The sequence below is a fragment of the Synchiropus splendidus genome, chromosome 5 (assembly GCF_027744825.2).
Source record: "Synchiropus splendidus isolate RoL2022-P1 chromosome 5, RoL_Sspl_1.0, whole genome shotgun sequence".
Classification (NCBI taxonomy): domain Eukaryota; kingdom Metazoa; phylum Chordata; class Actinopteri; order Syngnathiformes; family Callionymidae; genus Synchiropus; species Synchiropus splendidus.
Window position 1 is genome coordinate 20,202,933 of NC_071338.1, and position 27,160 is coordinate 20,230,092.

Genomic DNA, 27,160 nt, shown 5'->3' on the forward strand with positions numbered 1-27,160 from the left:
AATCTGGTCAATTCATTTTGATTTAATTTTTTTACTTGTTGGATTAAGACAACCAGTGCCCCTAAAATTAGTGAGGAAAGTCAACTAGTTTGGGTTTAATATTTGAAGCAAAAATAGCTTAACTGTTAGAATCAAGCAGTAAAGGTTGGTACGAAAAGTTACGATCTAAAGTAAAATTTAAAAAAGGCTGTTTCAGGAGGCCGGTTGGCCCGGGGCTGCAATTTGAACTAGTCTTAATTGCATTTTTCTTCAAATTATGCACCTAATTCTGTTAATCTCATTAGATAATTGACAAGAAAAACATATTTGTTTTGAAACGTCCGTTACACCTCCAGAAATAGTATTTAACAAATCACTGAGAGGGAGAGACACTTGGCTTGAAGGTTTTTTTTTTCCATAATAAAAAAAACTTTTTTTTCCCACGTTGAATGGAAAATCTCTCTTTAATGTTCTGTTCAGCAGAAACACATGTAGTTAGCTGGTTATAATGACATATTCTAACAAATAGTAAAGGATTTTTAGTAACTGTTATCCATCGAACCCTGTTTTTTTTGTCATAATTCATGTATTTCCAGGTTTCCATCTTGTCTTTATGGGCTATTTTATTCCCTTTTTTTAACAATTTAAAACTTAAAATGGTAAAATTGCTCCTTAATATTTGATAAATGTGTATCACGGCGCAGTTTTGCCGAGTTATGTATGTTCTGTGTTTCATTTAAAATGCATTAATCGTGTTATATTGCTGTTTGGGGAGATGTTTAATCCCAAACATTACGATGAAGCGACGATTTACATCTTTCCTCATGTGCATGTTTCCACCCACTAAAAGGCCACGGGTGGTCAAAGTTCAGGAGGCGTGCGCGACTCAGCGCAGCAGCAGAGGTCCGCAGCTCAGACAGCGGAGAGGATCACCATGTTCTCCTATGTGCTCTTCACGGCTCTGTCCGGCGCGGCGCTTCTGCCTCTTCTACTTTACCTTCGAAACCCCTACGTCTTCCAGGACCTCACCTATGCCATCACTGCTATTAAGATCGGGGTAGAGATGTCCAAGCTCAAGAAGCGCAAACCCTTCCACTCCTTGCTGGGTCGCTTTGAAGAACATGTGGCGAACCAGCCCGACAAGACGTTCATGGTGTTCGAGGAGAGCACCTATACCTACCGAGAAGCGGGCAAGATGGTCAACAAGGCGGCTAGAACTCTCTCTCCTTACGCCAAGGAGGGGGACCCCGTGGCCCTGTTTCTGGGGAACGAGCCCGCGTACGTGTGGCTGTGGCTCGGTCTGGCCAAGCTGGGCTGCACCGCGGCGCTGCTCAACTGCAACCTTCGGAGCAAATCCCTGCTCCACTGCTTCACCTGCTGCGAAGCCAAGTTACTGCTGGTTGGAGAAGGTAGGTTCAACTTTGACGCCGTCACATCCGCCACTTCCAGATGTGTGCTCAGACTCCACCTAACGGGTACCATTGTTATTCTTCTTATTATGTATTATTATTGGTAGTAGCAGAAGTAGTAGTGAGTTCGGGCTGGAGGTGACCACCAAACCAAAGGAGGTGAACCACCATGAGGGTTTTTTATAGACAATGTGGACTGTAACTTGTCCTTGCCAGTTCACAGAAAGAGTTTATATTGAGACAACTTTGTATGATGAACAAATGGAAGTCCTATATAAATACAAGAGAACACTGCACTCTGGTAGTCCTCCACTTACTCTAGAGAACGTGTGATGGAACACCTTCTGCTGCAGAAGATGGCTGTTAGAATATGTAGCAGAATAATGTGCAAAGACTGCTGGTCATGTTGAGAGCCTTGTTGAATTGAGCCGGTTTGAATGAACTCCTGAGGAGGAGGAGCAGAGAAGAAGTGGGAACTTCTATCCACCATATGGTGACGCACTGAGACAAATGTGTGCTGCAATAAAGTAGGAGTGGGTATATGGAACTCACTGACAAAGGAAATGAAAAACGTAATCGATATGAGGGTTTCAGAAAATGTATACGCAGAAACTGCAAGAATACTTTGGAGAAGAGACTTCAATGATCAGATAAAATAGTATATAAAAGTATATAAATAGATATATATTTTTGTCTGTAATGAACAAAAGGTTTGAATATGACAGCAGCACCAACTCATAAGGTCGAAGAGAACGTTCTATACTCAAGCACACCTGTGGGGCATCTAGCCTCAAAAGAGCATTGTAAATGTTTGTGTTTATCCGTATTATATTTGCACAAAGTAAACAGGTATGTGACTGTTCTGTCCTTCCGGACTAAACATTTTCTTTAACCTTGCAGAAAATGCAGTTGGTCAGGTCTGGAAAAAGTGTGGAATTGAACTTAGTTGTCTTGAAAACAATCTGCGGTCCTGTGGGAGGACAAGACATGTCCCTTGTCCTCCGAACGGAAACACACCTCTTCATCTTCCGGGAGAAAATATGCAGTCTCTCTGTTGTGTGTAGCATGTCATCTATCCCAGTGTTTGCTAGTGTTGATATAAGATTTGGCCAAGTGCCATTTTCCAAACCAAGGTGAATATGGTTCTTTCTCATTACAATAAACGTAAGGAGATGTTTCGTCTTGCTGGCAGCGGGGATAAATCTTCAAACATGTAGAAGCCTAACGTTGCCCCAACATCTGCTTTTTGGAAACAGAAGTTTTACATGATTTTAAGGTTGTTATATCTTTGTTATTTCAAGTGTTTTAATTTCTATTGAGCAAAGCTTGGCCCAGATGAAACCATTGCTTAAATAAGTCAGCCTTAAAAAGCATGAAATCCACGGCATTACAATGTTATGGACCATTTTCTGACCAATTGTTATTCTTTTAAGAAATTGAAAATGTTAAAATTAGGGAAATTATTTGGCAGAACATCAATAGAGACAATCAAGAAATAAATATGACTATAAAATTAAAAGGTTTGCCATGGCAAAAAGCAAAATTATAGTTATATTGTCATGCTCTTAATGACTTAAGTCATATACATAATACCTGCCTAAATACATACCAATGATTTTGAATGATTCATATTACATTATTTAAATCAACTTGCCTGGTTGAACTGCTTCCATATTACATTGAGATCTTAATGATCTGTGACGGGTTTTTCCACACAGATCTTCTGGGGGCTGTCGAGGAAATCTTGCCCACCCTGAAGCAAAATGGGGTCCGTGTCTTCATCCTGAAAGAGTCCTGTGACGTCGAAGGCATTGAAAGCCTTTGTGACAAACTCCAGCAGGCCTCGGACCTGCCGCTGCCCAATCAGCTGACTTCCAAAACCCACATGAAGAGCCCGGCGCTCTACATCTACACCTCAGGAACCACAGGTGACATCCGTCCTCCTCCCTTTGGACCCTAACCTTGCTGAAGATGCTTTCACACTCTCAGCTTTTTAACATATTAACATGTATTTTGTATTCTGAAATACCAATTTGCGTCAAGTTCAGCCAGACTATATATCGCCCTGAAATGACAAACCAAACCACTGTTCATACATAGTTACTAAGCAGGTGAATTTTGCTTCACTGATCCCTTTACTCATGTACAAGGTGCAAATTCTTCTGAAGTACATGCTTGCTCCATGACTAAATACTATCATGTGACAGCAGGAAACACAAACATTTCAACGTTTTGCCTTCTCTCAGGTCTGCCCAAGGCTGCTGTCATCACTCAGGAACGATTGTGGTTGGCATCGTTTTTGGCCTCGATAGTTGATGTTCGAACAGATGACGTTCTCTTTGTGTACCTTCCTCTCTACCACTCGTCCGGCCTGCAGATGGGAGTGAGCGGGGCCATACAAAGAGGTACCACATTATTCAGTGTAAATGTATTGTTCAGATTTGCTCATTTAAAACTACAATAAAACAGGAAGGACATACATATCACTATACTAGTGTAGACGTTATCCCCCAACACTATGTAACTGTAGGTGGCTGGTGATGGATGTTAGGAAGGTGGAAATATCTGAGTTATTATCTTTTAAAGCAGGTGACCTGGTAATGGTGGTATCATAACCATCAGAAGTCAAACAAAGGAAATCATTATCGAGTGTATTAGAGGTTGAACAACATGACCTTCAATTGAAGTTGGGTTTCTGGGGTTCAAAGTTCATAAATAAGTTGTTGTTTTTTTTCTCACCCCCAGGCATCACGATTGTCGTGAAGCGTAAATTTTCTGCATCCCAGTTCTGGAAAGACTGCAAGAAATACAACATTACCGTTATACAGTATGTTGGGGAGATCATGCGCTACCTTTGCAACACACCTCAGGTAAAACTGTCACATGATGGAGTCAAACTCTACATGAGTGGATTGTCTTGAATTAAAAAAATAAATATATATAAAATGTTCATCATCTTTCATCATCAGAAAGACAGCGATAGAGATCATAAGGTCAGGCTGGCGTACGGCAACGGCATCAGAAGCGACACCTGGGCGGACTTCCTGCAAAGATTCGGGGATATCAAAATCGTTGAATGCTACGGAGCAACGGAAGGGAACGTTGGCTTCGTCAACTACTCTGGCAAGATCGGATCGATTGGAAGAGACACTTTATTTCACAGGGTGAGAGGAAAGCGCAATTCTCTGGCCAGCACTTTATGTGATGACCATTCCAATTATGGCATTGCTGACCGTTAGTAAACTAGCTGTACCTCATGGTACAAACTTCATAACCACCATCAGAAATGAGGAAAGAAACAAAGTTCAATCACTAGTGGGGAAAAGATAATGCAATAATATATCACATACACTTGACGTCATGAACAGTTATGAACTGTAGTTCTCTCATGCTCATCTGAATCCACTCATGTGTGATGGATGGCAAGTTTGGTTTTAAGTATCCGCCGTTTGTTGTGATGATGATGATGAGTTTTCTGTTTCGATCATGTTGTTGCTTTGTTCATGGCATTGTGGGAATCGAATCTAAAATATATATATATATATATATATATGTATATGACATTGTTTTGGTTTCTCAGATGACACATGGGTACGCTTTGATAAGATACGATACAGAGAAAGAAGAGCCGGTCAGAGACGCCAGAGGGTTTTGCATTCAAGTCCCAAGAGGTGAGTCAGAGACCAAATAATTTGTTTAACCATCTTTGTTAGACAGTGTCTGAGAAATGTTTACATCTGTGTACATTCAATTTTATTGGTTGCTAAAGATGATTTTGTTTCCACTTCTTGGTCTTGGCTCTCTATTACAGCCTCCTCCTCGTGGTTACGTTTTTTAACCTAAGATAATTCAAATTGTATTTTCATAGGTTATTTTAGGACAAATAACCATTTGATAAGGTAATAGCAACAGCCGTGCAAATATGATGCAAAACAATGAGTGACTTAAATGAAACATTTGGGGATATTTGCACGGATGAAATGATGTAACGTGTCTCACACTCTTCGCCTCCCACTGGACCTCACAGAGGAAACTGGTCTGTGTGTGGCAAAGATCAATTCCAGAACACCGTTTGCTGGTTACGCCAACAACAAGCAGCAGACTGAGAAGAAGCGGCTGCGAGATGTTTTTGAGAAGGGAGACCTCTACTTCAACACGGGAGATCTTCTCAGGATCGACAGTGAAGGCTTCGTCTACTTTCAGGATCGCATCGGGGACACTTTCAGGTTTGTTAGTGGAAGTTAAGATAATTCTTTCAAAGTTCTTTTGCTCTGGTTAGTGTGAGCAGTCTGTCGTGAAAGTACAATTTGAACAAAACTCATAAACGTCTTTTGATTACAGAAGAGAACATAAATCTCCCGAAGGAGATTTCAAGTTTTTTTGGCTTTTGTGTGGTGTCTAGTTTGACCTTGGCAAGGTCATGCAACACAAATGTTACAATATTTGACTCTCCCCAGGTGGAAGGGAGAGAACGTGGCCACCACAGAAGTGGCTGATCATTTGTTGACACTCGACTTTATGGAGGAGGTGAATGTCTACGGCGTGAAGGTGCCAGGTGAGAGTGATGGTTCTGTTTTACACACTATTAAAAAACACCTCTGACCGCCTTTCCATGCTCACGTGGTCGATGAAGCTGCAATGTTCAGATGGTGCAGAGAGTTTTAGCTCTGCAGTGTCTTTATATAACATTTGCTTTGGAGTTAACTGTTCACGGGGTTGTCCAGGTTCAACAGCCTATTAATCATTTATTGTTTCTATTATTGCAATGATGATTGAAAGTGATAAGGATCTATTACATCAACACACATGGGGATCGATAAAGTAGATTAAGTAAAGTTAGTCTGGATCAAGACACACAACGGGGATGTGTGTTTGTGTGGAGATGAATCTTATGTGCTGCCTTGTTTATTAGGGCACGAGGGGAGAATTGGAATGGCGGCAGTGACGCTGAAGGAAAACATGGACTTTGACAGCAAGGCTACATATCATCATGTGAAGAACTACCTCCCAAGCTACGCACGACCTCGTTTTATCCGCATACAGGTGATTTAAACTTAAACTTGGTGAGGAACTCTTGCAAAACAAACATCTCACTTTGGTTCTCTCTGTCTTCAAAGGATACTCTCTCCACCACTGCAACCTTTAAGTTGCTAAAGGTGAAGCTGGCGGAGGAGGGCTTCAATCCAGCCATTATCAAAGATCCTCTCTACATCTTGGAAGACAATGCAGGCTACGTTCCGATGACCCAAGAGGTGTTCGACGCCATCACGGAGGGGAAAATGAAGCTGTAATTCACTTCCTTGAAACAAGTTCAAGCTTACAAATACATCAGTTTATGCATCATTTTCAAATTCCATGTCCTGAAGTCAAAGAGGCAGCCTTTAATTATTTCTTAGTCACACACTTTATTCTGGAGTTGAGGATTCGGTCATTGTGGAGATTGTTTTTTTTTTGGGTAGCTACAGGAGTTCGGGCACAGATGTGGTCTCCAGTGGTGTAGCAGAGGGGGTGGCGTTGATCATGTTGGAAGGAGAGGTATAGTTTGCCCGTCTGCAGTGTTTGGGGGCAGCAGGAGAGGCTTTGCGAGGGCAGCAGAGCTGGTGGCGTCCACACTGGACCCATGGGTTGCAGAAACTCGGCACACTGTTGAACTTGGTCAGCTTTTTCAGGACTTCTTTACCAGCAAGATTAGACTGCATCTCTGCCTTCTCTTCCACTGCACCAGTCCCCAGGGCTGCCATCTTGGACTGGCCGGAAAGAGGACCGAAGTAGTTATATGGCAGCGGCTCGCTGCTGCAGCTCAGGGAACGCATGGGCCGCCTCGGTCGGTTCCAGGCCTTATCGATCCACAGCTCCACTTGGGCCTTGTCCATTGTGGAAGCAGCGTCCTGTGTCTCCTCCGACTTTGCTTCCTGGTTATCCTCTTCTCCAGTCACATGATCTTCTGCTAGCGTTGGCTGATACACCTTATCCAGGGACTTCTTCTCAGCCAGGAGAGCAGCCGCGGTGTTAGAAATGATCTTCCAGTCCCTCAGGATATCGTCTGCAGTGGTGTGCTGTGATGTCACCGTAAATCTGATGATGCGCTTGGTGTAAATGTCAGCAGGGATCAAGTACATGGTGCCAGATCGAGTTAGTCTCCTCAGTAGCTCCTGCGTCAGAGCATTTCCACCCTGAATAGACAAATTTGCCAAAGTTAATGGGGATTCATTTCTTTGAAATCATGTGTATCATTATTCCCACCAAATGACCCGTGAAGTCGGTTTATCAACTCACCTTTGAACAAGGTACACGCCTGGGCAATCATTAGCTAGCAGCCCGAAAAACAACATAGCACAACACTTACCGTCAGAGAAAAGACCACAAGGCCTAGATGGCGCTCTGCAGGAACCTCAAAATGGGCCTCCTTCTTTATCTGGGACTCCAGAAGCTTTGCCATCGAAACACCCTGCAAGTCAAAGTGATTTCAGGATTGGCTCCAGAAATATTGTCATTAAATGTGTTTTTTTAAGATTTCACTTTGAACTAAACACCTCTACACTTCACTTAATTCCTCTTTTGATCATAAATCGACTTAGATACAGGGACCATCCTTCAATAATGTGCATTTCATGAGATGATTCTCTTATAATGCTCCACTGGAGAAGGCACTCCCACTTTGTGTAATGCAAGTCCCATAATGCACTGCAATGATTGTTACTCTTTTTACAGCTTAAGTTTTGTGTTAAAGTTTGTATGTCTAATAAAACATTGTAGGCTAGATTTTTGCCCCTTTGTGGCTGATGTTTTGTATTGGATTACATTTGCGGTTCCGATGCATCAGTGACCATGGACTGAGATATGTCTGGTTAGAACTGCTCAGTATGGATGACAGAAATTGACAGAATGACATAATATAATGTAAAAAATGCAAATTAAAAATGGCTTTGAATTAAATCGAAGATGCTGCTGAAAGAAAACCAGTGATGAAATGAGATTTATTGGGATGAAAAATGATTTATGTGACGTGAGTCTGTTGAAAAAAATAAATAAAGACGTGATGATGGAACACAGACAGATGAATGACAGTTCATTTCGGTCAAAGAGTGACCGCTGAGGTTTGACGCACGTGTCTTATGTGGGCCTGAAGTTTTTTCAGTCCAAACGATCGCAGAACAAACCAGAGCTTGAGTGAACGGAAACGCCGACTCAGAGGAATTTGCCAGTGCTGAACGAGAGAATCAGATTCATGTCGACAAACTGAATCAAATGTAAGTGATCGATGAATTGACAGTGTAATATCAGTGACTGGTACCATGAAGTCCGTAGCTGCTTGAGAGTTTTCATGCCTCAGGTAAACAGGATCCACACTGAAGGTCTGCTGGAGCTTGTACTTGTCCCTGACCCTGTTAAAGACATACTGAAGAGTCATTATTCATTATCAGGACTTATTTTCATTAAAAAAAAATGTACACACCAAAATGCTGTGCAGTCGAAATGCACCATCATCCATTTCGAGGGGTTGAAAACAAAAGAGTTGGCAAACTCGATGCCATCTAGAGACCAGCGCAGCTCAGGACAGAAGTAGGCAGAACCAGCGTACGCTGCGTCGACATGCAGCCAGAGTCCTTCTTCTGCACCTGGGACGCAGGTCAAGTTGGTACATTTGAATGATACAGAATATAAAGCTCTTATAAAACGGTAAATGACTGCAAGAACTCACAAACTGGGCCCAGCTCGGAGAGCTTGTCGAAGGCACAAACTCCAGTCGTACCCAACGTTGCACAAAGCTGACATAGAGAAGTGTAGAGAAATTTTCCAGAAACTTTTCTGTCAATTCCATTGACCAAAGTGATTGAAATAAAAAGTAAAACAGAAGCTAATGCTGAGCCATTGTTTCCCACTCACCAGAAAGGGGACAAGTCCATTCATCCGGTCCTCATCGATCGCTTGCTTCAGAGCTTCTCCTCTCAAAGACAACTTTTCATCAGTGGGCAGAAATCTGATCTTCACCAGAGAGATGAGCCCTGCTTTTTCAACCGAGGAGTGGGCCTTCCACAAAAAAACCCCAAAACATGTGAACCCTTAAAATCAAATCCACTTGACATGACTCGCGACAGCCGCACCTGATCGGAAGCGTAGGCCACCAGCTTGGAATTGAGGACTGAGTCGTCAACATCTTGGTCAATCTCTGGACGCAGCTGCAGAATCTTGTCTTTCCTGGCTGCCAGGAGTGCAACCAGCGTGCTTTCACTGACCGTGCCCTGGAAGAGCGGACATGTTGCACCATATGAAGACTTGGAATTTCAAAGCTGTGCCAATATGATAGTGGAAAACCTGGAGTATTCCACCGCCTCTGCTGCTGGGATGATGATGGAGGAAGAACGAGGGGAGTCCCAATGCTTTGCACAGCCAGTCCATCACAGTCATCTCCAGCTCGGTGCATGCCGGACTGGAGGCCTGGGGTCATGAGATAAATGATTATAGTGAAGACACTTTAGATGGGTAAAACACTGCTGTTCTGCTTCATGCATTCATTCTTATCCATGACTCTTGTTAAGGAAGCTCTATTTAAACAGTGTGTTCCTGAGGGAAAATATACATCAATATACCTTTCACTCAGTATTGATGGCGATGTTCCTAACCGAACTAATGTGCTATGCCTTTGAACCAGTGTCTCAGTCAGGCTGACTCCTTCCGAAAATGATCAATAAAGCAATGGTTCCTTACCCATGTAAATCCAACACAGTTGATAGCGTCAGCCAACATGTCTCCCAGCATTGAGGGCCATGATGTCAGGCTGGGATAGTATGCATGCATATGAGGACTCTGCCAGTGAACCACCTGTATTTAAAGTCAGGTTGATCTCTGGTGGAGAAAAATGCGAATGACACTAAACTTCAAGTGTTTGAAGAACTCACTCCGGGCATGACGACCTTTTCAATGTCGCTGAAGATGTTGTCCCAATCCTCTGGTTCTGCTGGAGCCGAGTCAGGCATGAGGTCCCTCAAGTAGCCTGGCTTCACATCTGGTATCACTCTTCTCTCCCTAATGGAGACCAGATATTCTGTGATGTAGTCCACCATCTGCTTGCCTGATCAAGAGAGGAAGATGAAGCAAATGGAAACTGCATTTCAACAAAAGCTTGAAATCATAGAGCTGTTTATTACCTCTGCGGTTGTATTCCTCAGGCTGCATGATGCGAGGGGGCAGGTTGGCAGGTTGTGGAGAGACAGGTTCGGATTTGAGTGACCAGTGAGGTTGATATCGATGTCTGGATCCAGAGATATATATACAGGAACAACGCCGCCCCAGTCTAGTGACGCAGTTAATTCACCCAGAAACTGCTCTTTGATGCAGTTCTGCTCCTCAATGAATGTCTGTACGTAGGCTATTACTCATCAGTACTCACAAATATTGTGTTGAGGAACAACAACATCCTGTGAGCATCTTGTTTTTACCAGCCATTTTTTTTCCTTTACTAATTTGGATACTGAATAATTTATATAGCATGAATATATCCTAATTTCAAAGCTACAGTCTAGATCAGAGGTGGGCAATTACATTTCCGAAGGGGTAAGGTTATATATTGTGACCGTTGAGTAGGACCGTCAAACCCAAAGAAAGGAGGGTCCGAGAAAATTGAAAATAAAAATCAAGTGATGACATCATCTGTGTGTCTATGGAATTACACTTTAAAAATACACAGAAAATGTTGGTTTGTTTGTGTTTTATTTAATTTAAACCACATTCCATTTGAAGACTCTCAATGTGGCTCAAAACATTTCAAAACCTACTTTCAATTCAATAAATTCTAAAATAGCCAACAGAAATGATGAACAATTAAGAAAAACAATCAAACGAGAAAGTTATGCCTCAGTTGCATCATAATGAACAAAACACAATGCACAAGACAAAAATGTCACAGACAGTAAGAATATCAGTTTTATAGTTTTACTCTGAGTCCAGGAGGACCACATGAATACAGTCAAAGGGCCGCATTTGGCCCCTGGACCGCACTTTGCCCAGGTCTGGTCTAGATATTAAATAATACTAAATATTTGCTTGTCACTATTTTTATTACTTCTTAATTTTTTTTTTTGTTTTTCTGTGTATTAATGACGTAGTACAGAACAAAATACAATGTTTTGCTGTTAGAAGTTACTCAACCAGTAATGTCAAAGTGACCCGTTTTTTCAACCAAACTTGGTTTGTGTTTGTCGGGGGGTCGATCGCTGATAAAAGGTTGAGAACCACAGCTCTATACAAACTAGGGTGTTTGGCTGAGTGGCGCAGTGGTGTGCTGAGCCCATAAACTAGCCTCTGCTGTAGATCTGTTCGCCATCATTTCCAAGATGGTGGATTTAACTTCAAATGTATCTACTGTGCTTTCAGTGGCCTAAGTTAGTGCTGTTTTGCGTAATGAGTATTAATCCATTTCATTCTGATGGTAAATAATGGCATGTTTTTTTCTTTCAGAAAACACACTGGTAGTTTGAGTCCCGGAGTGTCACAGCAGCAGCACAACTCTGTGGCTGATTGAACAAAGTAGGGATTTGTGGCACAGGTCTGGGCTCACGGCCTCAGCAGAGTGGCGCAGCGGAAGCGTGCTGGGCCCATAACCCAGAGGTCGATGGATCGAAACCATCCTCTGCTATGTGCTTCACCTTTTTTCACTCTGAGGGATGAGTCATTCACCTCCTTGAATATGGCTTTGAGTCTCATCTGGGGTTTGCGGTGGAGGTACCAGCGTCCGAGTACTGCTCCCGCAAGCCATATATTGGTGCTTTGAAACCATCTTCAACATTGCAGTTCCATGTTTGACAGTGTATAGGGTTCATGCATGTGGTTCCAAGTTCCATCTTGGGTATGAGCAACATGTATTGCTTTATTCTTGGCGCCTCACCCAGGTGACAGAATGATATAGCGACAATTTCCATATCTGAATTTGGCATTTCACAACCGTATGTAGCTATGTAGAAATTCTCCATTAGAGTGGATGTAAAACATTAAGCACCACAGAGCTCATGGATAGGATATTGCCACTCCCACCCACTAGGATTATGGGTTTCATCCAGTCTCATCTGAGGTGGTCTGCCTTTTAAAAGAAGTCTTTGATTACATTAGGTGAATATCGCAGGTAGCTCCGAGTGAAGTCATGTCAGCTATTGGCAGCAGAGTGGAGGGACGGCAGCATGTTTGGTCCACGTGTTGGTCCCATCACAGGTGCGCATTGAGGAGAGCTATCAGAGCACAGTGCAGTGCAGTGTATTACTTTTCTGAGGATTTCAACAGGAAAACCTTGGCGTTTAAAATGGTTGGTAGTCCTGGGGTTTAATGTGAGTGATTTAGCTGCTCAAAGACCAAGTAGCATGTTCCACACAGTCATCTTTATTTTCAAGATTAAAATGATTATTCAAAGTTTCAGACAAATAAAAAACAGGCTCACGAAATCATCCGTAAAGTGGACAATGGCGACCTCAAATACTAAAATGATTACTTGAGAAAAAAGATTGAGACTTTCCACCTGATTTCAAATAAATCTCCCCAACAGGCAGGTTTAACTTCAGATTAGTGTTGTTTGCCAAAAGTTACTGCGACAAGATGAACCTGTATCATTTTCATCAGGATTGAAATGTCCCTGCAGCAATTTACGGCTATTTATGCAAGTAGTTCGTTGAGATATAACTTTTCTAATGCTCAAATTAAAATGCCCAAACTGCATGACAATGTAATACTTTAACAATGAATGAGAACCTTCACAAGGGCTGATTATAAATTGAGTCAATATTACACAGACAGAAATTTCCCCTTTCATTTCAATAAAATTTTACTTAAAGTAGAAATTCATTAGAAAAACATTTTTTTTTGTTTTTGTCCATTTAACTTTAACATTCAACCACTTTTGGGTCTGTTGCTTTAAGTATGTTTACAAGCTGGTTTTCTCATGCAAATATCAGATTTAACTGGATGCGACATATTTTACTGTGGCTGGACCCTGATGACAAAATAATAATAATAATAATAATAATGATGCATTAAGCACAATGTAACCACTGTTCTTTGTGTGCCCCTTGATGTCTCCGTGTCTGAGCCTGATGAAAGCCGCTTCATCCATAATGGTGAAATTTTGTGCCAAGTGCTACCATACGACATCAAAGGCAAGGTGCTCGATAAAAGAATGCTCAATGCCATTGTGTTTGACATCTGAAGCCATTCAGTCTGACACGTGTCAGTGTCGTTCTGGAGGGATGACGCTTGTTTGACTCCTGTGCGTTCTATCTAGACAAGAGAACTGCTGGCTCTTTTTTCACTTTTCGTGAGGCTGGAGATCAGGCGTCAAAACAGTGAGTAAACACATTTAAAACAAATTCATCAAAACAAGCTCGACAGCTCTTATTGTCAAACAAAACATTGACTTCATCGTCGCCTGTTAGAGTGTGGTTTCTGCTTGACCTGCCACACTCCCCCCATTTGGTGAGCCCCTCCCTCCATTCCTTCTGAGCAACAGAATCAAGTGAATCCCTTTTGGACCAGTATGGCAATAGTTTCATCTTAAGGATCTATGATATTTTATTTTAGATATGAATCCACTTTGTTTAACACTCTCTCATATTGAGCATAGCAACTTGTCTTAGCCCAACTTAACTAACACATCTGGATGAATCTGCTGAGAGCGTTTCACAACACCACCTTAAACCTTTTCCAGATGGTTGCTGTTGCACCATGGGGTCGACCAACTCACATTTCCCTGCCATCTTATCCGCTTGCATCATCTACTAGTGCAAAACCAAAAGTCCTTATTTCTCAAGTTAAATAAAATCATAGCTATTTCTGATTTTTTTTTGGTTTTGAAAAAAGTATTTCTTGCATTTGTCCAAAATAAATAACAATACACACATAACAAATGGAAACTATCTGGTCAGAGAAAATATCATAACGTACTGAAATGAAATAAATCAATTTGTTTCTGATGAAAGCATGACAAATGGTGAGTTGTTATTAGAGGTAGTTATGTTGACACTGTTTAACATGAAATTCTGTTTAATTTGCCATCACAGAGTTGTGTTGTGTTACTACAGAATAAGCTTGTCATCATAAAGACCACGAGTGGGAGATCATCAAAGACATCAGAGAATATAACAACAATCTCAAACTTGTCAATTAAGAATGGAGCAATTCAAATATCTAGGCCATGTGCATAGAATCTTGGGAAATATCCATACTGACAGTTTAAAGGATAATTTCAAAATATGTCTTTTTGTGTATCGGACATGAAAGACGATAAATACAGGTGTTTTTTTTCTTCTTCTTTCCTTTCTTCTTTTTTTTTGCGCATTAAAACATACGAAAAATCGAATTTACCTGCAAAATATCTCTCTTAAAATTTCCTTCAAATGTATTTAGTGATGTATAGTTATGTACTATCATAAATAATGGTGTTTCCGTGTTTACTGTGATTCTTGATCCATGCACCTAGGTGGCGATATTCAGCATATAGTTAATTGCTAACTGCTGATAGTGGAACGAAGAAGAGAAACAAGCACTCAGCTGTCCAAAGAACAGATTCAACGCATTAAACGGAGGTACTTTCTGATGCTTGTCCCATTTTTTGGAATTGCCAAAAAGTCGTTCAGAGGCTACATGTAGTCGATTTTCTAGTGTCTTTCGTGTTTATTTATTCGCGTTGTTAGAGCTGTGGATTGCTCGCCCAACTGCGTGAGCTGACAGCTTAGCATGCTAACCTCCCTCGGTTTAGCAGGCATATCCAGTAAGGCTAAAGGTAACATTTTAGAAGATTGAGCGAGCACACGGAACGCAGCAGCAATGTTTACGTGTCTTTAGTGAATAGTCGCCGACTGTCTCCAGGCCAGAAAAGCGTCTACGCGACCGAAATGTCACCAGCTAATGTTAGCAAGCAAACTATTTCCTGTTGACAGATTCGAGAACACGAGCTACATCGTACTACCACAACAACATACTTGTAACGTAGCCAGACATTTTAAGTTCAAAGACTCGTTGTGACATGTCGCATGAGTGAATTATTCAGTTATTTCCTGAGCAGAGTTAATCAGTATACAAGTGTGAAATAAGTGATCCAAAGATGAAGGCATTGCAGTGAGAGTGAGCTCAGAGCACAAGCCGTTTATTTTGCTGTTTTGCGTTTATCAGCGTGATATTACGACCTTGAGTTTTATAACTGGAATTAAACTGTCATTAACATCTGATCGGGCGAAATGTGGCTTAAATGTTACGTGTGTGGTGGGCACTCGGGAGGTGTGGCCTCTCACCCAGAGGTATGATGGGTAGGGTCCTGACCGAGGGTATAGATAGAGGCTGTGCGGGGAAACGTGTTTGAGTGTTGTGGCCCGAGAGACAATAAAAAAACATCACGTTCTCAACCAGCGACTCCGGACCGTTTTGTCCTGCCACACGTGACACTTATCTGCCTACTATATTTGATACCGAGTAATGATTGCTGTGTATTACATTGTAAAATCATGGCTGGTGTGGTGTACTTAAATAAGATTGCAGATCTGACCACTGTGCCTAAAGAGATGACAACTAGTGGATAGTCACCATCATATTAAAACACAAAGGTTTCAGTCTGCATTAATCACACCATGCAACAGTCTCGATAAACCAACTGTCCCTGTGTTATCTCTGTAGCATTGCATTTTAAATTAAGCTTTGTGGCGTTGTGCTGTTGCTCTGGACAGCCTTTGTCACAGACATTGGAAATGTCCCGAACCACAGTTCATTTTCTTCTTTTGCTTTCGCCATTTTACTTCCTGAGGTTGCCACAGCAAGTCTGTTTCCTCCACCTTAGCCTATCTTGCACATCCTCTTGAGTCTCCTCTGTTCTCTCCATATTTTCCTTTATCATGTCCATAATACTAAATGGTTGTCTTCCTCTCCTTTGTCTGCTACTTTCATTTCTAACATTCTACTCCTAACATGTTCCCTGTCTCTCGTCTCCATGTGTCCAGACCATCTGAGTCTGTCTTCCCTAACTTTGTCCCGAAACTTCATGAGTTGTCTGTCTTGATACACTGGTTCCTAATCTTGTCCTTCCTAGTCACTCCGAATGAAAACCTGTGCTCCTTCAACTCTCTTTACTGCTCCTTCCTGTCTTTTTGTCAGGGCTACTGTTTCTAAACCATGCATCATGGCTGCTCTCACTACTGCGCAATAGAGCTTCCCTTTTACTCGAGCTGCTACTCTTCTGTCACAGATCAGTCATCTCCTCCGGTTCCATCCTGTCTGCACTCCCCTCTTCACGTCTTTTACTTTCACCAATTACAGTACAATACAACAGTAATAACAATTCAACAGTGGCTTAAAACATTTTAAAATTGGTAATGACACATTTCATGGGATACATTCAACTCCTCTCTGGCAGAGAACTGAAGATCATGAAAGAATTGTCAACACTTGAAACGACAAATATTTTAACACATCATTTACTGTATTTCTTGTGTCATCTTTCCAGACATGTCCCGGTTGAATGTAGTGCACTGAAGTGTTTGGTGGCAAAACTGAACTGCAAGGATGCCTGCAGTGTCAACAGCAGTCAAAGATATTTATCTGTCTGACTCTTTGAGTGACCTCAACAAGAAGGCAGAGGTCAAGGGGGACAAGATAAGCACCAGAAGGTATGTTTGATTGTAATGTTCATTAGAGGCTCCACTTTTCACTGCTGCAACGTTTGGCCAACAGTTGCATTGTTTTCATTTATCAAGGTCACTGTTTGTCACTCTATCTTGAGGCGAGGGTGGTTAAGATGATTTTGGCAATTATCACACACATATGAGCTTTATGCCTCATTGAAATTGTGCTGTTTGCCTGCATTGCTAGATTGTGATTTATGTGTTCTATTAATTTAATTCTTACTTATATCACAAAGCAAATGCTATTATCCAGGACTTGTGTAATTAGAAATGCTTTCTTGCTTCCTCTCTCTTTGGTCTCCTATATATAACTACTCGTAAAGGGTTTCACAGTCTCTCAGTGTGGCTATCAGAAGGAAGAACGTGCAATTTACATTCTTAAAATAAACTCAGGAGTGGCACTAATTGTCTAACTGCTGCGACAGAAATATAACATTGTTATGAAGAACAAACAGCTGTAATAAACCTTATTACGTCTCATTTGTCTAAGACTCAAATTCTAAAGCTAGTCTCAAGCGTCCATCTCATTTGTTTTGTAACAGTAAGTATGCTCCCTTTATTCAATGGACTTGTTGAGTTGCCTTCCTCTGTGCAGGATTGTGTTGATTCCTGCAAATCATTGTGCCTTTTTCATCCAGTCGCGCAACAAAATGTAACTAAAACTTGTCTGATCAAACAAGTGAACAGTGATTTCCAGCCGTCTTTGATGCATTGTTTTCCATTTTGTCAGCTATGTACAGAGTGCCTGCAAAATATTCAAGGCGGCTGAAGAATGCCGCCTGGACCGAGACGAGGAGAAAGCGTATGTGCTCTACATGAAGTACTTAGCAGTGTATGATCTCATTAAGGGAAGACAGGATTTCAAGCAACAATCGGTATTGTGAAACTACTATTTCTTTTTCTTCCAGAGTTGCAGACAATACAATGTGTTTGTTCTTTTTTCTCCAAAGGCTTATTTCCTGACCATGCTTGGGCCCACCAGCTTAAAGAAGTCACTTGAGGAGGCAGAGAAGCTGGCACAAAGCCTTAAACTCAGGTCAAATCAAATGCTATCTATGAAAATTACATTGTAATATCAGTGCAGTATTTATTTCAAAAAGTTTTTTTTCAACAGGTATGAGGAAATTGAGGTGAAAAAGAAACTAGAAGAGAAAGAGAGACAGGAGGAGAAGAAAAGAAAAGAGGAGATGATGGAAAAAAATGCGCTAGGTGCAACAAAAGGATCTTTGGCAGCCAAGAAGGATGTTCAAAAGGTACAAACCTTTACACAAGTTCATTTAAGAAAATTCATGTGAAGAGTTCCTTTGACATTTAATATTTTTTCTTTTTATGAATAATACTGGTTTTATTCTTTCAGGTCTGTGGGTGTTGGAAATTTTACTTGATCTGTTTTTCATTGATAACCTCAGACGTAAAAAGTTATTGCCACCATTAGTGCTATTCATGCTGATAATTTGTAAAACTCAAAAGTAAAATCTCCCCTACTTCCATCAGGTGAATGGAGAAAAGATCGAGGTGACCGAAAAAGGTAAAATCATGAGACACAATTTTGTTTTCTTAACCAATTAGCCATAATAAACCATTACTTAATATTTTGTTTGTCCGTCATTCTCTCCTGTGACAGAGGTGGTACCAGCTGGCGGGATAACAGCAGAGAAACTGTTTAATATGATGAAGGACCAGGCCATAAACATCATTGTCATGGATGCCCGATGCCAGAAAGACTTTGATGAGTCTCATATTCAGGTCCCGACTCAGGCCTGCCTTAGTGTACCAGAGGAAGCCATCAGCCCAGGGTGATTTTGAATATCTTCCTACACACACTTTGCATGCATTTGTCAGTGATTTTTTTTTCCATTCCTATTACTATGTTCAGCCTAACTCAGATACACTTAGACTGGAAACGCTGCTTCAATACTTGAGCTCCTAAATATTTATCTTGCGTCATGAGTTTAGCAGCCACATTTACAATACACATTTATGAGAAGTGGTGACAGTTGGTGTGCTCTTTTTCATTAAGGTTTTGTTTTTTGTTATTTAAATACTAAACTTCTAAATTCACAGAATAACTGTGAATCAAATTGAGGTAAAGCTCCCAGAAGATTCCAAAGAACAGTGGAAAAAGCGTGGCTTTGCCGACTATATAGTGATACTGGACTGGTTCAGTTCTGTGACTGATCTGAAACTGGGAACCACACTACAGAGCCTCAAAGATGCACTCTTTAAGGTATGCATGCCGTTTGGTGTGTGAATGGCTGGCGTATCCAGCTTTTTCTTCAATATCAGGATATTGTTTTTCATATTTCTGTGTAGTGGGATAGCATTACAATACTACGGAGTGAGCCACTGGTCCTGGAGGGTGGCTATGAGAACTGGCTTCTGTTCTACCCCATGTACACCACCAATGCTAAAGTACGACCTCCAAGACAAAGTATTGTCAACAACCTCCCGCAACGTGAGTATGAAAAGTTATTATGAAGATTGATCACATGAATTGCATCTGTATTTACAAGCTCTGCATCCTCTGCATTGAAAATTTAGTCAAAGTCAAAAAGTGTTTGATTACCACATGTAGTAAGTTGAAAGAAAGTACTTGGATATATTAGCAAACATAAGTAAAAAAAAGACACAAATCTGATGACAGGAATTACTGACTGTTAATGGTTTGCTTCAGTGAATTTCAGTTACCCATCTCTTGAGGAGCCGAAGCCTCCAACACCTCCACCAGCTGAACCTGAGATTATTGCTGAAACTGAGCAACCACAAACTCTAATGAATGGACTTCCACCTGAAGCACCCCAAACCTCTCCACCGGCAACAGCACCCATTGCTACTGATAACAGACCAGATACTCTTGATGCCTCCATCTCTGTGTCGAAGAATTTGTTGCATGAACGGAGTAAAAAGGCACCAGTGGGAGGAACAGCCAAAAAGCCACCGACAACAACCAAAGCATTTCCTCAGGTACTGACCTTTCTTGGTTATTCAAGATGAAATTGGGCTGTGTTTGAGTCTAAATGGAGAAAGAACATTTGTTCAGGCTTAATGAATGCAGCCGTAAGATTTAAGGCCCATTTATGCTCCATTTACATGCAAAATTGCTCGGGTCTCTTTCAAATGATGTTGCCATCACTGATCACATGCTGCCATGCATATGTTGGTATTGCTGTTTATCACTATATCCACCAAGGTGGGAAGCCCAGAGTCAAACGTTTGTTACAAGGACAAACACCAAAACTAACATGGCGACTGTGGAAGAAGCATTGATAACTTCCCTCGTGCACTAATGACAAAATGGAGGCAGCATTGTAGGAGGTGGTGGTCGGTGAGGCTGTTAAATATATCACAACTGGAGAACAGAGAATTGTCCGCCATTATGTCTTCTTCATGTCTCATTAGAGCAACATATCAGTATTGTCACTTTCATCTTTTCCTTCAGTTCGATCGGACCAAGAAGCCCACTGTCCAATGGTCAGATCAGGCTAAACCTAACAAAGGTGCAGCTCACAAAGACTCAAATCGAAATGGACCCCTTATTCCGGACCGGTCAGCGAAGCCACTGGCTAAAGAGGAGCAGGGTCAGCCACACTCAGAGGCAACAGCTGTGAAGGCCTGGCTGGACCAGGAGAAAGGCATTGAGGAGTGTCGTGTAGAAGAGGATAGACGAGAAAAGGACTTGAAAGAGAAGCAAGACGGAGAGGACTGTGAGAAAAAGGAGGACGATGACAAAAGGAATCAGGAGAAGAAGAAGTTAGAAAGACAGAAAGCTGAGGATGAAGACGACAAGGAAAACCAGCCGTGGGAAAATAAAGAGAGTAGGGGAAAGGATCAGAGCGGTGACACACCTTTGAAGAGCATGTCGTTGGACTCGCCTGTACCCAACAATATTGTGAGTGAAATTAAGGTGAGGTTACGTTTGTCTTAAGTCAGGACCACATACCTCACACATCCTACAACCCTCCACGTGGTTCACAAGAATAGTGTTAAGTACTTATAAATATACTATTTTGTAATAAGAACCTGACTTTTGTAGCTGCAGTTGAACATTGTAGCTATCTCCCCCTCCTTCTGTATATACTGAAAGTTCTGTCTTAATTTTATTTTCCTTCACTGAATTGAACCTGTTGTTCCGTAGAGGGAGCCACTGACCAGGGCAAGGAGCGAGGAAATGGGCCGAAGTGTCCCCGGCCTTCCAGTGGGCTGGATGAAGGTATGAGAGCTTCAGAATGTGTTTTTGCTTCAATGCTGATATGAATATATTGAATGTCACTGTAATCCTTTATCCCCCTAGTTCCTTGATACAGTCACTGGAACCTATCGATACTATCACTCCCCGACCAACCGCGTCCACCTATACCCTCCAGAAGTGACAGTTCCTCAAACCCCGCCATCGACGCCACCAACAGTAAAGCAAAAACCAGCAAGAGTGGCAGAGCAGGACACCAGCCAGGAGCAGGAACGGGAGCAGTCCAAATTGAAACGCTCCTATTCTTCCCCTGACATCACCCAAGACCTTAGAGATGAGGCCCAGAAGAAGACCCCCACCCCACCCCCTTCTACTGTCACCCCCACTGTAAACAGAGAGACAAAGTAAGTTCAGAAAACCAACCACGTCACAACTTCTGAAGGTTTTATCTAAGATTCATTTCAGTGAAAACAATCATGCGAGGGTAACACTTAGAATCAAAATATGTTAAAATTCAACATAAATAACTATAATTGGTTTATGTTTTAATATTAAAATATCTTGTCTTGACTGTGCTTTAAAATGATTTTCAGCTAAAAATAGACATGAATGAAAATAGTGAACTGTAAGAGCCATATCTGCATTTCAGAGCTGTAGTTTCTGATGTGTCACTGTAAAACAAAGGGCTATTCAAAGATGCTCCAATTCTGTACCATTGCATTTAACCCATTTTCCAAATTTAAAATTGTTATGAAAGCATTTTGGTAGAAATGTAGGCCACCAATGACAATTAGATATAACTGTGTCTTCTCTGTGTCTGAATGCAGACCTGCTCCTGCCAAGGTGTATTCTAAAGTGGAGATTGTGCGACCATCAGCTGCCAAACTCCGTAACCTAAACCCAACTTTCGGAGGTCTGGGTGCTACCTTGACAGGTCTTCGTAACCTTGGCAACACCTGCTACATGAACTCCATCCTGCAGTGTCTCTGCAATACTCCAGCCATGGCAGAATACTTCAACAACAATTATTACCTGGAGGACATCAACAGGTCAGCAGATGGGATCACATGAGTTGTGTTTGTCAGAAGATTGAACGCTTGTCATTCATCTAAATGGTCTCGACAGGTCCAACATTCTTGGCCATAAGGGAGAAGTGGCGGAGGAGTTTGGTGTGATCATGAAAGCTCTGTGGGCTGGCTTGTACAAGTGTGTGAGTCCAAGAGACTTCAAGATCACCATCAGCAAAATCAATGACCAGTTTGCTGGTTATGACCAGCAGGACTCCCAGGAGTTGTTGCTCTTCCTCATGGATGGACTTCATGAGGACCTCAACAAGGTACTCTTGGCTTGATATAGAATGAAAGTATTGGACTCAACTACTGGCACAGGAAAGATTGAAACCAATACTGTTGTAGTTTTGATTTTTTTTCCTTCTTCTTTTTTCACTGGGTTTCAATTTGATGGCAATGTAGAGAGTAAGTAACTAGCCTCTGTGGTCTTTCTGCAGCAGTGTGAGTGTGGTTTGTCTGCATCTGTGTGGTCTGATGCTCCACCAGAAAACTTCTGCATGTTGAGCCAATGAATGGCTCATCGCTCCTATTGGCTGACGTAACCAGCTTTTTTTTTACATTTATACAAGGATTTTTTTCCTAATATGTTACGATAAATATAAAAGGAAGTCATGAAGTCTGAAGAAAAGAGAGATGACATTCAGATGTCGCACTGAACAAAAGCATTCTATCTTTAAGACCATTCTATATTGTCCAATGCATTTCTGTGTGAACGATCACCTGTCTTTACACCTGCCGTTAGAATACTTTTTGAGCTACTATGAAGTCAGTTGACATTCACAAGCTATTTGGGCTCTGTCATTGGGTGGGATATCAGGCAGCAAGTCAACACCAAGTGGTTTATTTGAGCAACTTTGATATACTGTATGGCTCACAGTGTTGTTCTTGTGTGTGGTGGTTCCAGTCCTCAGTCTGCTATTGTTGTTTCTGGCAGCCCGTTTCAGTCGACAAAAAGTTTGAGCATTTTAGTCTGAATTTAGTCAGACTAATACATGTCTATTTTAGTGGATGTAAACCAATGGCATTTTGGTCTAGTTGTAGTCATGAAAGTTGTACTTTCGCCTCTCTGTATACACATGCGCATGCTAGTAACACACCACTGTTTTGAATGTCAAACGTTAAATCTACGTGACCACAGCCTCCTGAGTTGAAAGATTGAAAACAGAGAGGAAAGTATCGTTTGTCTTAACTTACCTTATTTTGCTCATGGAAGGTCTCGAGGTGTCTAATTCAATTGGTAGTGCCAGTGATTTTGTGGCTGCATATCGTCCCCTCTTTTTCCAGTCTCCATTTTTTTTCCCATCAACAATATTGCTTTGTGTATTTTATTTAGTTTTTCTCAGCTAAACACCGTTAACATTGCGTCTTGTCTTGTTTTTGTTTGTTGACAACGATATTTATTCAGATTGTTCTTGACTGAAACAACACTATTTGGAATCTGTGGACCAGAGACCAGGTGTTGGCCTGCTGAGCTTCACTGACTTGAACTTGTCTTAACTTCTTGGTGTGGAGCAAGCTTGTCATCACTTGCCTTTATCAAGTGAATGATACAGCAGAATAGTGATCTCTACTGCCTCTAGTGGTGAAAAACTTTTAGCTCTTTAGAGGAATTCCTCATGACATCCTCCGCGCTCCGTCATTACACTGGTTCCCTGCTGCTCTTTGTTGGGTAAAAAAAAAAAGACTAGCTTATTGTTGTCCGCCGCCAGCTCTAACCCGGCTGTTCTGTTTGGTTCGAGCGGTCCCAACATGGGTCTGTGAACCTGCCAACAGTGGGTCAGCTGCTCCGATTGCATCACCTCCTAAATTACAGGTGGATATTTGCCTCTGTATCGATGAGAAATGTAAAAGCGTTCTAATGCCAGGTGTGGAGATCATTTCTCATACCCTTCATCTCATGACCTTCTGGCTGCGTGATGTTCAGACCCCTCTTTCACCAGAATGGCCACCTTCTCTCTCTTCACCTTCTCGCCAGATCATGATGATTGCAGCAGACTAGTGAAGGACTAGAATGAGCTGCATGTTGATGATCCTTCAGGTGACACATCAGTGACAAGGCAGATCGATAGTTGCTACTAAAATCATTTGCGACGTCGCCCGTCATCCTCCAGTATATGCAGGACTCCTCTGACTGTGTTGTCTGTCACCAGGCCGACAACCGGAAGCGATACAAAGAGGAGGAGAACGACCATTTGGATGACCAGTCTGCTGCTGATCTGGCCTGGAGCAAGCACAAGATGCTCAATGAGTCCATTATCGTGGCCCTTTTCCAGGGTCAGTTCAAGTCCACCGTGCAGTGTCAGACCTGTCACCGCAAGTCACGAACATTTGAGACCTTCATGTATCTGTCGCTGCCTCTGGCCTCCACCAGCAAGTGCTCCCTTCAGGTTTGTCAGGAATCTTGTTGTTCAATAGGCCTGTACAGCAGGTGGAACCTCGATGTCATTCATCTGTCCGGACACACAATTCCTGTCCGTTCCATTTGGTCTTGAAGTTATAAAAGAACAGCAATGATGTTGGTTGTTGCAGTGTGAGTAGAGCACGCTGTAGTTCCTCCACACAGGTAGCTAGGTGAGCTGCAACTCGAAGGTGGCTCATCTGATAGGTGGTGTGTTCACTGACCGCTCTGAATCTTGAGATCACCGGAATGTTTTTATTTTCTTTTTTATCTCTGCACTATAGGATTGTCTGCGGCTCTTCTCCAAAGAGGAGAAGCTGACTGACAACAACAAGGTGTTCTGCAGACACTGCAAGGCCCACCGAGATTCCAGTAAGAAACTGGAGATCTGGAAGGTTCCGCCTATCCTCTTGGTGCACCTGAAACGGTCCGTTCTGTTCTCTGTGCCTCTGAGGCATATAAGTGGGGATGTCAGAGTAAATGACACGACAATCCTTGTCTCGTCTCCTGCAGCTTCTCCTACGAGGGCCGGTGGAAGCAGAAGCTACAGACGACGGTGGACTTTCCTCTGGACTGTCTGGATCTGACCCAGTATGTCATCGGACCTAAGCAGAACCTGAAGAGATACAACCTGTATGGAGTCTCTGTGAGTGTCTCATCACTGTCGGTCAAGTGAGGATGAAGGAGATCAGGTCCTAACGCAGGCTTTGTCTTCATGTCAGAACCACTACGGGGGCTTGGACGGCGGTCACTACACAGCCTATTGCAAGAACGCCCAGAAACAACGTTGGTACAAGTTTGACGACCACGAAGTCTCTGAGATCTCCACCTCCACGGTCAAATCCTCTGCGGCCTACATTTTGTTTTACTCCACACTGTGAGGGAACGCGAGTGACGCCTCGGTTGAGAGGTAGTTTGGACAAACGTCCCGGCTCTTTGGGTCCCGCCGCGTGGCTGGTGGAAGCCTGAGTGATATTGGAGTGTCTTCATTTTCTATGGTTGGGAGACAGGAAGAGTGGTCGGGGTCAGCGCCGTCGGTAGCTTTTACTTCCTAAACGCTCGCGTAATGAGTTCACCGACTCTAATCTAGATGATATCATGACAGTGGTTTTGGCAGATGCTACACGCCAATACCTGCTGCGCTCAGTGTGTGGTAGTGAGGGGCGTGGCATTCCTCCGCTTTAGATGGCATGTACATACTTACTAATGCTGACATTGCACTTTAAACCATGTAAATACTCTAAGCAAGCTGTTAATCTCTGAAGTGACCAACTTTTTCTTCTCAACAATAGCAGCCAAATTAGTGAGGAGGGGTCTTCTGTTTTCTGAAATCATCTGGCTCATATTGGCAACGCTTTATCATCAATGGAATTGTGTAGCACTTCAAGGCTGCTGAGTGATCATTTGCTAATCTGGTGAAACATTCTACTATCGACATGATATGACCAGGCCAATAGGTGAAATGTGTGTCGTTCTGGATTGGTACTATTAATATGGACATTGGCAGCGCACGGCTTCACACGGTTTCTTTGCCTTGCATGAGATCAAAAACTGTTCCATTTGTGTAGATTTGATTTTGTATTCCTTTACATCATCTTAACAGGGGTCATATATAACCTTCAATAACTTGTATATCTATTTATTATTAAAGTTCTTTGAATTATTTCAGTGTCTTGTTGGATGATTTGCCTGCCGTTCCTCCACTAGGTGGCACTGTACTGACATCCAACCGGCGCCTCTTCAAGTTGATGAAATGCAGCGCACAGTCACACAGAAGCCCGCAACAACATAAAAAAATCAGATAGTTGTATCCACAATTCTCTTCCATATGAGTCTATCCCTGGGCTACTTGGGGGTTAAATCGGCGGTCACCTGGTAGAGGGGTTAGTCCGTTGCAGCACAGCAGCGCACACCGACTCTTTTGATGGAGCGTAATTGGTAGTCATAGACTACTACCGGCAGGTGGCGCTAAAGGCACACGTTCCTGACGCAGCACGGTTCTGCTCCGCTGATGCAGCGGGTTGCGGTTCACGTACTCTCCGCAATGTTTCTCACGCCTCTATCTCCAGTGAAAACAGAGATTTCTGCGATTGTCCTGAGCAACATTTGTCTGTCTTGAAACGTGCCTCTGACACGTGCGCCTCGATGTGAACGTCCGGACCAGGGTCGCGATGGGTGACCTCTCTGACCTCCGACCTCATACACACACACCTGTAGATACTGTGAGTTGGACTCAACTCACACCGCACACAGGAAGTTTCTCTTCCATGAGGGAACAGCTCGTGTGTCTCAGGTTGTTCTTTCATGATGTGCCCCTTTCATGTCTGTTGAATGCTCCGATTGTTCTGGTCCCGGGGTCTGATCTTCTTGGCAACAGTTTCAAAGACTGTCAGGATTAACAAGGACGGCCAGCACTTTCTGAGAAACCTTAATAAGTTTAGTGATATGAAAAGATTACCACCACAACA

At 42.3% G+C, this 27,160-nt stretch overlaps 3 protein-coding genes and 1 non-coding gene across 6 annotated transcripts; 3 read left to right on the forward strand and 1 right to left on the reverse strand.

Moving 5' to 3' along the window:
* The first annotated feature begins 892 nt into the window (after window positions 1-892).
* On the forward strand, window positions 893-8,431 carry LOC128759378 (long-chain fatty acid transport protein 2-like). The gene is made up of 10 exons (XM_053866257.1): window positions 893-1,388; window positions 3,107-3,316; window positions 3,635-3,793; window positions 4,134-4,258; window positions 4,358-4,552; window positions 4,969-5,059; window positions 5,416-5,614; window positions 5,846-5,943; window positions 6,301-6,431; window positions 6,506-8,431. The coding sequence occupies exons 1-10, from the start codon at window positions 914-916 to the stop codon at window positions 6,677-6,679; spliced, it is 1,857 nt and encodes a 618-aa protein (XP_053722232.1). The 5' UTR covers window positions 893-913; the 3' UTR covers window positions 6,680-8,431.
* On the reverse strand, window positions 6,848-10,565 carry hdc (histidine decarboxylase). Its single transcript, XM_053866216.1, has 12 exons — window positions 10,538-10,565; window positions 10,289-10,461; window positions 10,098-10,211; window positions 9,705-9,827; window positions 9,494-9,631; window positions 9,276-9,419; window positions 9,091-9,157; window positions 8,845-9,007; window positions 8,683-8,773; window positions 8,497-8,595; window positions 7,735-7,836; window positions 6,848-7,561 (listed from the first exon to the last, which is right to left on the reverse strand). The coding sequence occupies exons 1-12, from the start codon at window positions 10,563-10,565 to the stop codon at window positions 6,848-6,850; spliced, it is 1,956 nt and encodes a 651-aa protein (XP_053722191.1).
* Window positions 10,566-11,952: 1,387 nt separating this feature from the next.
* Window positions 11,953-12,024, forward strand: trnam-cau (transfer RNA methionine (anticodon CAU)). Its single transcript has one exon. It is a non-coding gene; the product is annotated as a tRNA-Met (tRNA).
* Window positions 12,025-13,571: 1,547 nt separating this feature from the next.
* On the forward strand, window positions 13,572-26,360 carry usp8 (ubiquitin specific peptidase 8). 3 transcript variants are annotated; one of them, XM_053866260.1, is made up of 20 exons: window positions 13,572-13,714; window positions 14,848-14,953; window positions 16,861-17,023; window positions 17,769-17,913; window positions 17,989-18,074; window positions 18,153-18,291; window positions 18,533-18,566; window positions 18,663-18,834; window positions 19,103-19,265; window positions 19,352-19,493; window positions 19,713-20,002; window positions 20,478-20,942; window positions 21,174-21,248; window positions 21,330-21,628; window positions 22,052-22,273; window positions 22,350-22,560; window positions 24,445-24,681; window positions 24,977-25,119; window positions 25,206-25,338; window positions 25,415-26,360. In XM_053866260.1, exons 3-20 carry the CDS (start codon window positions 16,920-16,922, stop codon window positions 25,571-25,573), a joined length of 3,219 nt encoding a protein of 1,072 aa, XP_053722235.1. In that variant the 5' UTR covers window positions 13,572-13,714; window positions 14,848-14,953; window positions 16,861-16,919; the 3' UTR covers window positions 25,574-26,360. The 3 variants fall into 3 exon arrangements, with proteins under 3 accessions (XP_053722235.1, XP_053722237.1, XP_053722236.1); XM_053866262.1 differs by having other exon boundaries at window positions 20,478-20,927; XM_053866261.1 differs by lacking the exon at window positions 14,848-14,953 and having other exon boundaries at window positions 13,590-13,714.
* Window positions 26,361-27,160: the final 800 nt, after the last annotated feature.